Here is an 18,518-nt window from a genome sequence, read left to right on the forward strand (position 1 = left end):
TATCCGTTAAGTTTTAAAGGGAGGATTTTACCTGTTTAAGGGGGGGATACCATTTCCCTAATTGAAAATGCTAAAAAGATTTGCATTGTACATCTGAGCATTAGCAACCGTGGCTGCGGTCCCACCGGCTGATGGCCAACCGCTCTCCGAAACAACAATCTCCAAATTGGGCCCGCCCACCTTCTCTAAAGCAGAGTAGAGAGCATCCATGGTCGCGTCAAAAAGGTTCTGATATTGGAATTGGTCGTCTGAAACTACAGTGGACGCCGAAGTGAACAAAGCATACTCAAGGGAGATGGAATTAGGGTCTAGGACGTAGCCGAAGTAAGGATACACATTGGCCAATAGTGGAGCCCCATTGTTGACTAGAAATTGAACAATTGGTTGTAAGTAAGTTAGTGCATCACCTTTAAAAGAACCTTGGGAGGGAGGGAAGGACTTTTCAAGGACCCCAGTCGCGACCGCGGTGGACACCTTGATTTGGTCTTGGAGACCCGCCGATGCGATTGCAGTTTGAATATTTTGCATGGCGGGAAGTACATACTGGGCGGACCCACCAGGGATTACCTCATTACCAACGGCGATGTATCGGAACCTAACATCGGGCCAATAGTTCCTTATGTTTATCTGGACCCATGAATTTGCAGCAGAAGGGTTGGTTGCGAATTCTTGGAGTCTCTCATTAGGGATGTCGAGGAGGACTTGGATGTTGGATCCTCTGAGTGCTTGGAGAGCTGCCTCATTTTCATAGTAGAGTCTCATCCGTCCGATGTTATGTGATTTATAAAGATCAATGACTTCCTGCGCTGGGGGTAAATCATTTCCGCGGTCTCCATAGCAAACACCGATGGATTGTCCACCTACACGTAAGACCATTGATCTTCAGATTGTTATTCTTTTGAGATGACTAGTAAAATGGAATTCCGTTTTGAAAAAAATGGGATCCTCTATCTTGATACATGCACAAGAAAACAAGGAATAGAGATCGAGTCCCCACCAAACGCGGAAACACTATGGCAATGACCAAATTGTATTAGATTGGTTATCATTCTAAAATCTTTTCGGGTGGATAAATGTTGGTCCGTTGTAGAGCTTTGCCGATATTTTTCTTTGGAATAACTATTGGAATGGTCCTTGATCAAATTTTCTAGATCGAAATCTAGGTAACTTTCAAGCGATAACCAAAGAAAAATGAGATGGGGAACCGAAGATAAGACCGAGGGAGAAGCCAACAATCAGCATGCACCACGTGGTTAAGAGAAATCAGCTTCTTGATTTTCTGTTTTTTTTTTTCCTTATCAAATCCAAATTCAAACATAAAAATGAAAAACTAGAGAATTGGTGAGCAGGGATCGAAAGGTCCTAGTAGAAGATGGGCAATTGCGCTTTGTATTGGAAGAAAATATTGTATTAATTAAATACATATTCTTAAAAAAATTGTATTGGAAGAAAATACTAATTATAATTTATAAATGTAAGTGAGTGATTGGGATATTCAACAATTGGAAAAGAACTAATATGTAGTTTTGGCATGGTAGGAAATAATCTTTGGGTATAAAAACGAAATGGGATTTCGGTTTATAAACTGGGGTTTTGGTAGTTTTTACTTTTCTTTTTGTCTCTTCATTCATGGGCTCCTGATCGGACAGGTCGAACTACCCTATAAACACAAATTTTTCTATGGCACGGCACGCCGACTTCTTCATAGGCTAACATTGGATCAAATATCAAGGGTGCCACTATTATTATGCCCAACATGCATAATTTCACCGATAAGATTAGGGTGATCATTTTTTCACCCCTGTAGGATTATGCGCCACTCCTTTTAATGTGATCTGATGTCAAAAAAAATTAAAGTCTGCCACAATTCACGTTGAAGGGGGGCGCATAATCGTACAGAGGGGGCGAAAAAATCATCTCCCTAAGATTATATAGGGGATTTGCTATGCAATTTCGTGAAAAGCCATTCCGTGGCTCACTTTTGTAGGAGAGAACTGCCACCAGAGATGAATGAAATGAATTATACGACAAAATCTGATAAAAAGTGAGCCTACTCTCCTGTAAAAGTGAGCCACGGAATGGTTTTCCGTGAAATTGCATATCAAATCCCTATACACGCGTGGAAATGATATGGCATAACCATGTTTTAATATTTCTACTAACCCATCTTGTCTTTCATCATTTACAGATATGTAAATACTACTGTTCCCAAAAAGCTCTCACAAGCCAATTAAAAAAGAAAAGACGAGCTAGGGTTATGCAATTATTAAAACATGGTGGTGCTGAAATCATTTCAACATGGTGGTGCTCACAACATTTCCCTATGTAAATGAATAAGGGGAAATCTGCAAAAACGTGTGTGGACCCCGATCCTGAGGACGGTGCCGAGGGACGCGAGATCCCTCCTGCAATCCTCTAAGATCTCCACAACGTGAAGGAGAGCTCTGCCAAGGAACTCTCGAAACTGATGCCACCCTCATAGCATAGCTCGAGTGGCGATGTAAAAAGAAAGAGATATGTCTTGATCCGGAGCCAGGGCTCGAAACCGAGACATACCTAAAATAAACTCAGAGTCGCCATCCATGGACAAGCCATGGAACCAAAACAAATGCTCTGTTTGCAATGGATAACCAGAGATACAAAAGGTCCGTGCCTGATGACGAATGGAGAAGGTCCGAAGAGCGCCCCCAATTCGCCCGAGTGCGAACACTTGGTCTCTTATGCCATTTATTATTAACCTCGAAGAGTTTTGGGCAAAAATCATGTGAAATGGGAACGATCCTCAGGAATCGTCTATCTAAGCATGCATTTCCTGAGAATAGAAATAATAAGCACACAAAAAATAAATGAAAGAGGTGTCACCTAAGCATAGCTAGGTTATGAGTGACATACCTAATGGGTGTCTAAATTTTGATGTGCAAACACATGCAAGCTATAGCTAAAAGGTATAGGATCAGTACTAGAAAATAAGAAAAACACATCAAAACACACAATAACAATACAACAAATCCTAAGACTCTAAATTATTAGCCCGAGTCCTCGGATGGTCTGGTATTCATCCAAAGAAGCCTACGTATCCCCGCCTCCACGAGAATCAAGGCAACGTAGTTCTTCGTACCTATTCTAAGCTAGGATGCCTAAGACACCTAGACCTCTATCCTAGACTCGATCTAAAAGACCGGACTAATTATTAAAGCTTCTTGAACGATTATTTAAATTCCAGTGAATTGTAGATTTTAGGACACCCTATATGTCCTAGCTAAATGCAGGTTAGCCCTAAGCTAATGCAGGTGGTTCCTACAACCTATGTGTAGCTAGGCTGTGTGTCCTAAGGAAAACCAAGGGATCGCTAACGTATCCAAGACCTAGTCATCAGTCGGCGATGTGAATCGCCAACTGACCGGACGGAGGCGCTCCTATAACTCTAGGACAGACCCCTAACTCTAAAACAAGCACACAGCAAACAAACAATCAAACAACCTATCAAAAGAAAAACCCTAACTCTAAAACTCTCTATCTAGGAGAAACTCCTAACTCTAGAGGAAGATCTTTTGAAAACAAGATTTTAAAGGTTTTTGAAGAAGGTTTAAAACATTTATTTACAAAAAAGTTTGGCTGGACTTGGGATGTAAATCCCAAGCTGCACTACGTACCTCGGAAGAGGATCAAGCCAACGTAGTTCGAAACGAACTCTCAAACTACGCTTCTAAAAGAAACACTCACACTTCAGATTTTTTAAGGTTTTTTATATTTTCAAATGTTTTTGATATTTTTAAAGTTTTCAAATGTTTTTGAGTTTTAAATTTCTAATTTTTTTTGGATTTTAAAGCTTTTCCAATGCTCTAAACCTTAAAACGCTTTCAATCTTAAAGGGAACACGCAAGTAACACCATAAACTAGGGCAAAGCCCTAAATCCAAAGGGGAAACCCCGAATACGCAACTAACGCCTCAAAGAGACGAACCACAATAAGAAACTGGCGTCTCAAAGAGACAAACCACAACAAGAAAGATAGCGACCCAAGAAGAGAGAAAACGATCCAAGATCCCAAGCAAGCAAAGCTCTAATAAGACTGAGTTAGCCTCTAGTCAAAGCGAAGTAATCAACAACTCTAAAGGAGAAACTCCGAACTAACTACACTAAAGAGGGGGAATAAATGAGTCAGAGACTCTCTAATAACACTATCGAGTCAAAGACTCACTCTAAAAGAGGAGGCCACTCTAACATGAGGCTAGGTAAGCCTCCTAAAGGGGAAACTCTCTACATGAGACAAGGCTTGTCTCCGAGACACAAATGACGTAAAAGGAATAAGAGACCCTGCGCATATTTGGCAAAGGTAAAACACCCAGCCGAGCCGGACAGCTACCTAGCCCTAGGGTGCAACAAATGTGCAACCAGATACCCATATAGGATAGGGGTATGAAGCCAAGCCGAGTAGGGTGTTCTCCCAAAACCAAACGACGCACAAAGAGGAGGTTTAGCAAGAGAAAGAGACTGGGCAAGTCTCCTAGACACAGAGGTAGGATAGAGAAAAATGCTAGCAAGACTAGGCAAGTATCCTATATATAAATGAGGGGTATGCTACTTGGATTGAGCACGCCCCCTAAGGGTGGGCTTGGGCTAGCGCCTTCATCGCCCTCGCAATGAGAGGGGATTCTACAAATGAGGCCAGCAGGCCTTCTAGACTAGGATTGTCTTAAGGAAAGATTGGGTGACTAGTGTAACTAGACCTATGGTACGGTTGCTATTCATAGCAAGCGTCCGTGATGAGGCTGGACTCCTAACTCTAGGACTCCCTAAAACCTAGGACACGGCACGACACCAGTATTCCTAAATTGGGCTCTAAAGGTTCCTAAAGGAATTTTGAATCTACAGGCTCTTAGGAAGCTCGAATTCTTTCGGGTTTGTAGAAACTTTTAGAATTTTCTTGGAGCTTTTAATTATCTTGAGGCCTTTAGTGTGTGTGGTGTCTTTTAAGTTGTTTGAATAGAAGTTTTTAGTTTCACTTGTGACTTTTAGTGGTCTTTTGGTTAATGGCTTTTAACAGATTTAAATCGGTAATTTTTAATAGGTGAATTTTGGATTTGTGTCTTTTAGGTTGGGCGTATTTTAGATTAGTGTCTTTTGATTTTTGTTTGCAAAATGATGTTAACACGACCATGTTTTGATAATTGCACAAATTTGATAAAACATTGACCATTAAAATGTCTAACGAAGACAGCCCACTAAAACTATCATAATTCTTTAACCGCTTGGCCAAATTTAATGTACAGATATGCGTTGTAAAGATCTTTTAAAAGGCTACAACTTTGTAGTTTACTATTTTCTGTGAATCTATGGTTTAGAGGTTCGAAATCGGGTCACAAAATGGGCAGCCAGCACTATGGCGGGAAGAATATTGGCACTACCACGTTTTGATAATTGTACAAACTCACCTTGTGGCTTCCTCTTTTTTATTTATTTATTATGCCATGATTGTCATCTTGTCTTGTTATACTGTACCTATGGATTTTTGTCTCATTATGCTATCTTTCTTAATTGTTAATTTTGTTTGAATGCTATATTATTATATATATTTTTTTTTTACATTTTTGTATGTGCTGTTATTTTATCTTGATTAGTTTTTTATATTACAATTGAGATTCGGATGAGATGGGTTGATGGTATGGGTAATATGATTATGGGAATAAGGTGGGCTTGTGTAAACTTTAGACAAAAGAGGTCTATAGATGCTCTTGGACATTACATGGGATACATGGCTTTATGGAGTGGCTGTGAATATCAAATAAAAAATGGGTTATTTCTATCAATATGGAATTGGCTATTATTATTGGGTTCTTGAGATTGAGTGGGGGCTGTTGTTATCAACTTGGAATTAGAGCTATTGTTATCAACATGGAATGGGGGCTGTAATTATCAATGTGGAGTGGGGGCTGGTTCTATCAACATGGAATAGGGGCTGTAATTATCAATGTGGAGTGGGGGCTGGTTCTATCAATATGGAATAGGGGCTGTAATTATCAATTTGGAGTGGGGGCTAGTTCTATCAATATGGAATGGGCTGTCTGTTTATGATCTTTTAGGTTAAAAAAAAATCATTATTTATTTTATTTTTGATGGCTTTGTCCAAAAGATTCGAAAAATCCCTAGAGCTAATAAATCCAAAAATCCTAATTAAATTGGGGAATCCTAATGGTTTTTCAATTTGGGTATTGATTAAACAATCTTTTAATCAATGATTAACACTAGAATATGCAAGTAAGGGACATAAATTGAATTGAAGCATATGAAAACTTATGACTAAAAAAAAAGCCTAATCATACAACGAAATTTATTAAATTTGTACTTACCTGAAATGGAGATCCCCGCCGCCGAAAGAATCCGAAAACCCCGCCGACGCTTGATCCGCTCCGCTTTCTCTTTCCTTCTTATTTGTTTTTCTCACTCTTTATTGTCCGATATGTTGCTTATCCAGGAATATGGAATAGAATAGAAAATCCAAAAGAGTTTGGTCGATCAAGAACCAAGAAAGTGGATAGAAGAAACGCCCAGCTGAATGAGAGGAGATTTGGAGGACGAGGTAACAGAACCCAAATAGGAATAAAAGGTTCAATTCTATTATTCTTTGAAAAGAAGGGTTATCAAAATCTTAGAGAGAGTGATCACAGGGTCAAAATTCAACAACGAGTAGAGTGAGAATCGATCTTGATCCATGAGCAGCCAAGTGATCCCTCTTTATATGCTTTGGGATGAAACATGAATTAAAAAATGAAAATTCGCCCACTTTGGAGATGAGAATCCAAGAAAACCAATTTCAGCAGTATGCTTTCTACCAAGGAATGAAGAATGGGGACTTAGCTTCTTTCTAAAAAAAATCAGAAATGCAAGAGCAAGAGGACTGCCTGTTGAAAATTTAGATAGATCAAGAGAGAGGATGTTGGTCTAAAAGGGGTTTTAGTTGAGAGGATGGGATGCGACCTTAATGACCGAGAGAGAGAGTTTTCTCTTCGAGGTATCTCAGATCTGTCCCCTAGGGAGATCGAGAAAATCAGAATAAATAAGAGCAAGGAGAGAAAAATCAAAAAGCATCTGGAATAGAAAAAATTACTCACCTCCACCGTCCAAGAATAAGAAAAGAGAAAAAACCAAAAAACTCTCTAATGTGATTCTCTTTCTCCCTATTAAATAATATTTTCCTTGTTTTTTAGAAAGACCCAATTTCCTTCTCATTACCCCCTCAAAAGTAGAATCTCAATAAAATAAGTAACCCTCTCACGCTTGGTTTCCTCCACTACCCAAGGTTTCCTCCACTACCCAAATTAACTATTGCCTTGCTTTAGAAAATTTCCTTTATTCTCAACTGTACTTACCTTTGGCCATTGTAAACAATTATATATTTAGACATTTTCCTTTTTAAAAAAATTGGTTGTGCTCAGCAAAATAATGATTGAGGTGAGGGATACTTGCAATGCAATGGAAACATGCCGACTTGCTTTTATGAATGAGGCCTTCCCTGTCCATTTATCTTTCATATGAAACAATGAGAAGCCAGAGTTTCACGTGTAACTTTTCCCACCAATATCTATACACATGGCTCTTCCAAAAATAAAAGAGAGAGAGGTTGATCTAATGGTTTGCACAATATATTAAAAAAAAAAAAAAAAAAAAAAAAAAAAAAATGCCTACCAACTCAAATTGGAGCCCACCTTGCTCAATAATTCCGACGAGTTAGAAGTTGGACCATAAATTAAATGGCTCGGATCATGCTATAATTTGGGTTGCATAAAAAAAATACAATATGCCCACCTCATTTAGTGATCTAAATCGTATATCATAGTGGGCCATAATGTAAATCGGTCGCACTCATTAAATCTATTCCATAGGATGATCCATGTTGTCCAATTTGACAAGCCGACAAGCCATAAGTTTAAATTTTAATTTTTCACAATAATGAGCCCCCACCGGATTGGTAAAAATACACGATGCCCACCATAGAAATTGATCTTATTCAAAGAGTCCATATAAATAAATAAACAAAACCATATTCTTCATAAAAAAAAAAAATGCAGGGCACACCCGTTTGATCTTATTTTAATAGGACATGCTCGATGCGGGCCCAGCAAATGGGTCTAAATTCTCTTTCGCTCGGATTCTTATGAATAATCTCTCTCAACCTCTCAATACTTAACGGAAAAATGCGAAACATGGCGGAAATGATTGGATGGGGTTTCGCTCAAGCATAGCGAACTTGGGTCCGGTCAAAATGGGGTGTCTACAGATGCCCCTCTTTGGCAGAGCGTGTGTAACACGCGAATGGCAAAGCTGAACAGACGACACATTTTGACTGACCAGAAAACAAAGCAAAGCAAATTTTTGGGTTTTCAGTTTTAAAATTATATTCACAAAACTCTACCAACAATAGGGAGATAGCCTCTCACAGACTCTTAACTCAGCAAGTAAGACATCTCAAAAGAGATAGTCTCTCCCTAATACTCATGACTCAACTATCTAAACTAATTAACAAAAGACGAACGAACGATTGCAAAATTACAAACACACTTTTTTTTTTTTTTTTCAGGCTAAGCCAAAGTAAACATAACAATTGCTCAAAGAGCACCAACCAAACAAACAAACAAATCATTCCAATCACTCAAAGAGTTTTCATTTTACCACCGAGTTTTTATCCTGGAATCGACAGCCAGAAAATACCTGACATAACAAAGTTAGAGGTCGAAGGAAGAAACAAAGTCTATAACATAGCAAAGCTAGGACGAAAGAGATACATCGAGTTTTTATCCTGGAGTCGATAGCCAGAAAACACCTGACATAACAAAGTTAGAGGTCGAAGGAAGAAACAATGGCTATAACTTAGCAAAGCTAGGAGCCAAGGAGATATATCGAGTTTTTATCCTGGAATCGAGAGCCAGATCATTCAAAACGGGTAAAGAATTGTTTGAGAAGACTCAAAGTTTCAATACCGGATTTCAAAACGGGTAAAGAATGTTTGAGAAGACTCAAACTTTCGATACCGGATTACAAGACGGGTAGAGAATATTTGAGAAGACTCAAATTTTCAATACCGGATTTCAAAACGGGTAAAGAATGTTTGAGAAGACTCAAACTTTCAATACCGGATTACAAGACGGGTAGAGAATATTTGAGAAGACTCAAATTTTCAATACCGGATTTCAAAACGGGTAAAGAATGTTTGAGAAGACTCAAACTTTCAATACCGGATTACAAGACGGGTAGAGAATATTTGAGAAGACTCAAATTTTCAATACCGGATTTCAAAACGGGTAAAGAATGTTTGAGAAGACTCAAACTTTCAATACCGGATTACAAGACGGGTAGAGAATATTTGAGAAGATTCAAATTTTCAATACCGGATTTCAAAACGGGTAAAGAATGTTTGAGAAGACTCAAGCTTTCAATACCGGATTACAAGACGGGTAGAGAATATTTGAGAAGACTCAAATTTTCAATACCGGATTTCAAACGGGTAAAGAATGTTTGAGAAGACTCAAACTTTCAATACCGGATTACAAGACGGGTAGAGAATATTTGAGAAGACTCAAATTTTCGATACCGGATTTCAAAACGGATAAAGAATGTTTGAGAAGACTCAAACTTTCAATACCGGATTACAAGACGGGTAGAGAATATTTGAGAAGACTCAAATTTTCAATACCGGATTTCAAACGGGTAAAGAATGTTTGAGAAGACTCAAACTTTCAATACCGGATTACAAGACGGGTAGAGAATATTTGAGAAGACTCAAATTTTCGATACCGGATTACAAGACGGGTAGAGAATATTTGAGAAGACTCAAATTTTCAATACCGGATTTCAAAACGGGTAAAGAATGTTTGAGAAGACTCAAACTTTCAATACCGGATTACAGGACGGGTAGAGAATATTTGAGAAGACTCAAATTTTCAAGACCGGAGAGGATGCTATCTCAAGCTTTTTATTCTAAAAAATGATGGTCAGGTCGCTCCTATCATAACCTCCCAGAGATCAGAGGGGAGGAAAGATAGCTAAAACATAGCATAGCTGGAATAGATCTGGAAATCATAACCTTTACCACAGGTATAACTCAAAGGTATTTGACGAAATCTCGCGGGCATTGGCCCCTTTAAACAAATAAACCAAAACTCAGCCTATATTTTGAAAAATGCAAAACTCAATTTTAAATTCCAACGAGGATTGGATTTTTCTGAAGAAACTGATCAAGGAGCCTAGCTCGAAAAGGGATGTTTGAGCTTCTCTTATCTTTATTTGACAAGAATAGCCATCTCAACTCTAAAGTTTTGTTCGACGTCTTTTATGACTTGGGAAACCAAGGCATAAAAGATGCCCCTAGTATGATTTTATTTCCATTACAAGATTCATAAGAGAGCCAAACGCAAGGGTTCAACTGAAAGGCTTTCATTTCAAAGAAATGCTTGAGGTTACAAAGCTTTTACAAATATAGGAAAATGGGTTCTGCTCAAAGCATTCTTCCTCCTGCACTTCGTGATAACATTCCGAATAAACTTGAAAAGTTGCCCCTTCTGAACTCTGCTCTGTTCGGCTCTGTTCGGCTCTGTCCGCAGGAGATGCAACTTCTTACTTTTAAAGCTTATCACCCCAGCCTCAAGAGAAGTAAAGGCTAAAGTTGACCTTAAAGACCTGACTTTGACCTGACAATGAAAGATTTTGACACACGATAAACGAGACTTTGACAAATGACAGACGAAAACTTTGACAAATGCACTACATAGACTCTAAAAGAGACTGAATCTGCTTCTTAATTTGATAAATGTTTAAGGTGGTAACAGTCTACCGCTCTTAGGATCTTTTGAATACCGCATCTAAAAGTGTTTCATTCCTCTTTTCGGTATTTCAGTCACGGTTATTACCTCCTTTGGATTACTTAGCTTTAACCACTTTAACTTGAAGAAGTATCGAAAGAAATTATGCTGGCGCTTACTCAGACTCTGATGTAATGCCCAAAATGGAAGCACAATCGGCTTTCAAAAGCCATCCTCTGTGAAATCACTGCCATACCGAATTGCCCCTTCTAGGGTTTCGATTCAGCGGACCGCACGCCTTAATTTTTGTCTGGACTGTCTGCCCTTGCAGCTTTTTCCATCCAGCAGGCTTAGCACCCTGATTTTTGCCTAAGCCGCCCTTTCGGGTTTTCAACTTAGCGGGTGAATGACCCTAACTTTTGCCTAGAACGCCCTTGCGGGTTTTCAGTCTAGCGGGTCCAAGACTCCATCATTTTTCTTTTCTCTTTTTTTTTACAAACCTGGGCCAATAACACCAGAAGGACTTTTAGGTAGGCTCGGGTTCAAACAGGATAACATTTGGTAAGTTGTGAGCAATTAGACCGAATCTGGATCCTCCAGACTGCCTACGTATCCCCAAAGAAAATGGGAATCAGGTCCCGCGTAGTTCGAGGTTAATATCTTTTATGACGAGAGTCATAAAAGATGCCCCTGGTTTAAGTTTGATAAAGAGATTTTGCTTTTGGCTCAAAGGAGTTTAGCAAAAAGGGGTTTTCATTTTTGAAATCTGGGCTATTGGCTTAACAGGCTCAAGTCGTCCAAAGATGGCCTTCCAGTGTTTTAGGCGTAATATTTCTTTAACTGATCCAGGTTTGTAGGTTCTGTTAATTTTTCTCCATTTTCATTGAGGAGTCTTACGGCTTTTCCTGGCAGGACTTCATCGACAATATAAGGACCAGACCAATTTGGACGAAACTTCCCTCTTGGATCAAATACCGGTGCCCTATAGGACTTCAAGACAAGATCCCCTGGCTTCAAATCTCGGACACGAACCTTCTTATTGAACGCCCTTTCAATCCGCCTTTGATACCCCTGGATATGGTACAGAGCTCGTAACCTCTTCTCATCTATCATCTGCAGTTCTTGATGTCTGGCCTTCGCCCATTCAGATTCTGGCAAGCTTGCCTCTATCATCACTCTTAGAGATGAGATTCTGAGTTCAACAGGCAAAACTGCTTCCATTCCATACACTAAAGAATATGGAGTGACACCTGTAGAAGATCTGATCGACGTCCTGTAAGCCCACAAAGCATAAGGAAGCTTGTTTGACCAGTCTTTATAAGTTTCTGTCATCTTGCTGATGATTACCTTGATGTTCTTATTTGCTGCTTCAACGGCTCCATTCGTCTGCGGCCTATAAGGAGACGACTTGTGATGCTTTATTTTAAACTCTTCACACAAGTGCGCTACTTTCTTCTTGAAGTGAGAACCATTATCTGAGATTAACTCATGAGGTACTCCATATCTGCAAATAATGTTGGCACGGATGAACTTTGCAACTGTATTCGAAGTAATAGAAGCATATGAAGCGGCTTCAATCCATTTCGTAAAGTAATCAATTGCGACCAGAATGTATTCATGCCCGCTCGAAGACTTCGGATGAACCTTCCCAATTATGTCAATTCCCCATACTGAAAACGGCCATGGAGAAGTCATAGAGTGCAACTCCGAAGGAGGTACATGAATAAGATTTGCATAGACTTGACACTTATGGCATTTCTTCACAAATGCGAAGCAGTCTGCTTCCATTGTGGGCCAATAGAATCCAAGTCTCAAAATCTTTCTTGACAACATTTTCCCATTCATATGAGGTCCACAAACTCCCTCATGGGTCTGCTCGATAAGCTCAACTGCTTTGTCTTCATCAACACACAAAAGCTGGATTCCGTCAAAGGATCTGCGATATAACTGATCACCACAAATAACAAAATTGGCAGCTAATTTCTGAAGGGTTCTTCGCTCTTTTCCAGAAGCCTCAGGTGGATGCCCTTCACCAGATATGAGATTCCCGATGTCTGTATACCAGGGCTTTCCATCTGGGCACCTGGCTGCTATTTCGATAACGTTCACATGTGCTGGTTCCCATTGCAGTCGCACTGTAAGTGGCTGGACCTCCATTGTTGCTGAAATGTCTAACATAGAAGCCAGTGTAGCCAAAGCATCAGCAAAATGATTCTTTGTTCTGTACAAGTGAGTGAACGTAATGCTCCTGAACTTCTGGACCAAAGATTCGAGATATGCATTATACGGGATCAATTTATCTTCCCGAGTCTTCCATTTTCCATTAGTCTGGCAAATGATCAAAATGGAATCTCCAAACACATCAATGTCTTGAATCTGCAAAGCTAAGGCTGCCTCCAGTCCGGCAATACAAGCTTCATACTCGGCCATGTTGTTGGTGCACTCAAACTGCAACTTGATAGATATAGGAATATACTCCTTCTGAGGTGATACGAGTACTGCTCCTATTCCCTGACCTTGGTTATTGACTGCACCATCAAAATACATTGTCCATCTGGTATTTGGAGTATCTTCTTCAACATCCATAATCTCTTCATCGGGAAATTCAACCTTTAGGAATGCATTCTCTTCCACAGGGGAATCAGCTAACTGTTCTGCAATGACCCGCCCTTTAACAGACTTCTGAGTGACATAAGTAATGTCGAACTCAGATAACAATAACAGCCACCTTGCGGTTCTTCCAGTAAGAGCAGGCTTCTCAAACAGATACTTCAACGGATCCATTCGTGAAAGCAGAAGTACTTTACTTGATAACAAGTAATGCCGGAGCCTCTGAGTTGCCCAAACTAATGCTAGACAGGTCTTCTCCAAGATTGTATATTTCACTTCGTATTCTAGCATCTTCTTGCTGATGTAGTATACTGGCCTTTCCTTCTTTGACCCTGAATCTTGCTGAGCAAGCATACAACCCATCGCCGTATCTGTGATGGACAAATACAACAATAATGGCTGACCCAGGATGACTGGGGATAAAACAGGAGGTAAGGATAAACACTGCTTAATCTTTTCAAAAGCCACCTGGCACTCTTCGGTCCATTTCTTCGATGAATTCTTCTTCAGAAGCTTGAAAATAGGCTCACAGGTCATGGTCAGGTGAGCTATAAACCGTCTCAGATACTGAACTTTCCCGAGAAAACCTCGGATCTGCTTTTCGGTCCTCGGCGGTTCCATCTCCTGAATCGCTTTGATTTTCTGAGGATCTACTTCGATTCCCCTTTCACTCACCATGAATCCAAGTAGCTTTCCTGAAGTAACCCCGAATACACACTTGCTGGGGTTTAGACGAAGCTGATACTTTCTGATTCTTTCAAAGAATTTTCTTAAAGCGACAGTATGCTCTGGTCGAGTCTTTCCCTTGACGATCATATCATCTACATAGACCTCGACTTCTTTGTGGATCATATCATGAAGAAGAGTAGTTGCAGCTCTCTGATAAGTAGCACCTGCATTCTTCAACCCAAAAGGCATTACTCTGTAACAGTAAGTTCCCCACTGAGTAGTAAACGCTGTCTTGATCATATCTTCTGGAGCCATCTTAATCTGATTATATCCTGAAAACCCATCCATAAAAGATAACAGAGCATGACCAGCGGTATTGTCCACCAGAAGATCAATGTTCGGAAGCGGAAAATCGTCCTTCGGGCTTGCTTTGTTGAGGTCCCTGAAGTCCACACACATCCTGACCTTTCCGTCCTTTTTGGGCACCGGCACTATATTCGCTAGCCATTCTGGATATTCAACAACTTGAATGAATTTTACTTCCAATAGCTTTTTAACTTCATCATGAACTTTTAACTCCCATTCTGTTTTAAGTTTTCGAAGTTTTTGCTTCTTTGGCTTTGCGCCAGGGATTAGAGGCAATCGATGCTGGACAATGTCTTCGCTCAATCCCGGCATGTCATCATAAGACCAAGCAAAAACCTCCTTGAACTCCTTAAGTAAAGTGATTAATTCCTCACGCTCTTCGGGAGATAAAGTTTTGCCAATTCGTATTTCCCGAATTAAGGTTTCGTCACCAATATTTACAGTTTCAATTTCCTCTTCGAGCGGTCTTGCTCGGCGACTCTCCTCTTGTTGAATCATATGTTTGATTTCAAGGGGAGTTTCGTCGGCATCCTCATCAGAGAAGGAATCTTGATTATCATTATTAATATTATCAGTTTTAAGAGCATATTCAGTACTTGAAATGGAAACAGGAGAAACAGAAACAGGAATGTATGTAAAAGAGTCTTTCATTTCATTCATAGAATTGGTTACATCAAGAATGGAATAGCCCACAGCAGGCATTGCATTGGACTTTAACGATGTATTCAAAGACTCAACAGACAACTCAACATTGAACTCAACCAACGCTGGCATATGTGCAGTTGAAGAAATAAACTCATCATCTAAAGTACTCTTGGACTCGACCTTATTAGAAAGAGACTTGTCACCGACTCCGGAACCAGATCCAACTTCTACGGTACCTGCATCAAAAGAATCGTTAGAATAAACAAACTCAATATCAGACTGGGAAGTAGACGTATACTTAGAGACTACTGACTCTTTTGAGGAAACGGGACTATACTGAAAGACTACTCGAGGTAAAACCTGGGAGGTCCAGTTGGTCAAGGGTCCCTCGGCTGGGGTGATTAACTCTGCGGGGTTCAGAATGAATGCATCTCTGCCTACAACTGCCACCTCTGACGCTTCGGTCTCACCGCCAACCACTGGATATTCAATCTGAAACATGACATTCAGACAGCTCGGCTCTAAAACATCGGCCCAATCAGTTTCCGATGCTTCCTCAGTAATCCGAACACTCATTGGCGCTTCTGATAACTCCAGGTTAAAGAATATTTCGAAACCCGGAAACCTCTGCCCTGTCACATCATCGGTCCATGGCTCAGCAAACCCGCAAAATGGAAAATCTGCCCCCTCTTTTCTGAAAATGCCGTTTCTGACCAGACTGATTGATCCCATAGGCAATTCTAGTCCCCGGCGGCGGCACTCGGCCCATTTCAGCATGTATCTTTTCATTTCCTTGACCTCCTGCTCGGTCGGCTCATATCCCAGGCCAAAGAGACCATTGAAAGTTCTGATCACAGGCCACTCAGTAGGGCCTTGATGATATTTGCCCAGCCCTGCGCCCGGAATATAACCTTGTTTACGGATCATCCTGACTACATTCGAGTTGGTGCTAGTCAAGAAGAAAACTTCCTCGCCCATGGCTTCTTTCATGGATATGACCGACACCTCCAGTGAAAAACCTGTCAAGCTGACATCGGCTTCCTTCCCAACTACTAGCTCTTGTGAAATCTGCCCAATCTCTAAGTCCGGGTCACCCTTTACAGTCACTACCCTGCCGTTATGAACAAACTTCAACTTTTGATGAAGGGTAGAAGGGATAACTCCGACCTTATGCAGCCAAGGTCGACCCAATAACAGCAAGAAAGAAGCCTTAATGTCCAATACTTGAAATTCGATGTCGAAGTCTTCTCCTCCAATCTGGATTTCAGTGGCCAGGGTTCCGATGACATCTCGCCGGGTGCCATCATACGCTAATATACCCTGCTCAGAAGGAATGAAATCCCCGGGCCCGAAGCCCAAAGTTGCTGCAGTACTTAGAGGACAAATATTCAGAGCGGACCCATTGTCGACTAGCACTTCGGGTACCCTTTTCTTGTTGCAGATCACAGTAATTTTGAGTGAACGGGCATGGTCACTCCCTTCAGGAGGTAAATCATCGTCCGTGAAAGATATTACCTTGGAAGTCCTAGTTACCGCGACTAGGCTTACTAACTCATCGGGAGTGATCTCAGTTGACACCTGAGCAGCATTCAACTCCTTGAGTACAACCTTCCTGTGCTTAGACGAAGACATAAGTAGGCCCCAAATGGAAACGTTTGCTTGGGTCTTCTTCAGCTGCTTCAACAGATTATCTTCTTCCTCATCTGCACTCGGCCTACTCTGCCCCTGATTCTCAGCTGCTCTTACTGCTTCTACAGGGTTTTCTGCTCTCAATTCCGCGGGCTTGAACACACGGCCACCCCTGGTAACATGACGAAGCTCGTCACACTGATCTTCTAACAGAAGCAAATCATCTGCATCCATTCTCAGAACATACGGAGTTTCAATTACCTCCTCTTCTTCAAAATCACCCATCCTTAGAACATAATGCGTTTCCTTTTCTGCCTCGACATCTTCACATCGAAGGACATATGGAGAGGACGCCTCTGCCAAGCTGGTGCTCCCCCTCCAGAGGGCATAAGACCTTTCTCTTTCCATCTCCTCGATCTCTTCAGGATCAAATCTTAGAATATAAGGTTCATCAGGAGTGATTGCACAAATGAGAATGGATGGATCAAGAACTGGCTCCTCGACAAAAATGGCATTCGTCGCAGGAGGAGGAATTGCACGATGATTGGGAAGGGGATTCCGAGTTACATTGGGCCTTTCCACCTCAAGCTTTCCGTTCTCTAACATAGTCTGGAGCGCATGCTTTAAGGCCAGACATCTTTCAGTGAGGTGACCCGAATTTCTGTGGTATTCACAATACTGGTCTGCTCTCCAATATGGGGGTAACGGGTTAGGTACTGGCCTAATTTCAGGTAGCCTGATTTTCTTATCCCTTATCAACTTTTTCAGAATCAGAGGTAAAGGGTATGGGAGCGGATCAAAGTGTCTCAGAGGTTTTTGTTCTACTGGGGCTGGGGCTGGTCTCGCCACCTCTGTTACAGTCCTGGCCTCCGGGCGAACATAGTTTACGTGGTCAACTTCTTTCTGTGCGACCACGGGTCTCTTTCCTTCCCTGATCTCTGATGGGAGCCTGGCCCTCAGACCCTTAGCTATTGCATCCTCAGTCCTCGTCCCAGTCTTAATTAGATGGTCAAAATCGGTGTAATGCTGAGGGGACAAAAAATGGAAATACTGCGGCGACAAACCCTTGATCACCAGCTTGATCTGATCTTCTTCTGATAGCCTCTCGCTTAGCTGGGCAGACTTTCGACGCCAACGACGGATGAAAAAAGTAAAGGTCTCCAGAGGACCTTGCTTTAACTGCTTGAGATCCCTTTTGGTAACCTCTATCCCCTCTTCCATAGAAAACTGCTCTACAAATTTGTTGGAGATGCTTTGTAAGGTCTTCACCTCTTCGGGCTTTCGACGTAGAAACCACTTCTTCGCCACCCCAGTAAGAGACATTGGAAAGACCCTGGCCATTTGCTCAGGAGATAGCCCACATGTGGGACATGATCCCGCGAGAGGGGTGGGGCGCGAGCCGCCGCGCGCTCTCCTTTGGTCTCTAGTACCCACGCGATTGGCATGTGCTTCTTAGTGTTGATTTAGATTCGTCTTTTATGTGAACTTGGGATCACTAAGGCAATCCGAATTCCACATAAAAGAGACTGACAGAGTCGCCACCTAGATGTGGGATCTAGGACCCGTAATTAACCAGAAATCTAGACTCGCTACCTGGTTACAAGAATGGAAGGTATGGGGATTTATCCACCACATGCACCATTCCTGCCCGATAATCGGTCTTCGATTCCAAAAGCTAACTCTTTTAAATTTATTTTAAATGGCTCATTCAACTCTATGTTAATATGTTATCTACGGGACATGCATCCTATGATTTAATTTCAATGTGAATCCTAAATGTGTATTTTGATTTCTTGATTTGTCT

The 18,518-nt window shown here is 41.1% G+C and overlaps 1 protein-coding gene and 1 pseudogene across 1 annotated transcript; both read right to left on the minus strand.

Moving 5' to 3' along the window:
- Positions 1–57: 57 nt before the first annotated feature.
- On the minus strand, positions 58–876 carry LOC143880629 (glucan endo-1,3-beta-glucosidase pseudogene; annotated as a pseudogene).
- A 14,193-nt stretch (positions 877–15,069) lies between these two features.
- On the minus strand, positions 15,070–17,005 carry LOC143881072 (uncharacterized). Its single transcript, XM_077384068.1, has 2 exons — positions 15,446–17,005; positions 15,070–15,321 (listed from the first exon to the last, which is right to left on the minus strand). The coding sequence occupies exons 1-2, from the start codon at positions 16,997–16,999 to the stop codon at positions 15,313–15,315; spliced, it is 1,563 nt and encodes a 520-aa protein (XP_077240183.1). The 5' UTR covers positions 17,000–17,005; the 3' UTR covers positions 15,070–15,312.
- Positions 17,006–18,518: the final 1,513 nt, after the last annotated feature.

The sequence above is a fragment of the Tasmannia lanceolata genome, unplaced genomic scaffold, assembly GCF_043159265.1.
Source record: "Tasmannia lanceolata isolate RefF3 unplaced genomic scaffold, GAP_Taslan_0.1 ptg000007l, whole genome shotgun sequence".
Classification (NCBI taxonomy): Eukaryota; Viridiplantae; Streptophyta; class Magnoliopsida; order Canellales; family Winteraceae; genus Tasmannia; species Tasmannia lanceolata.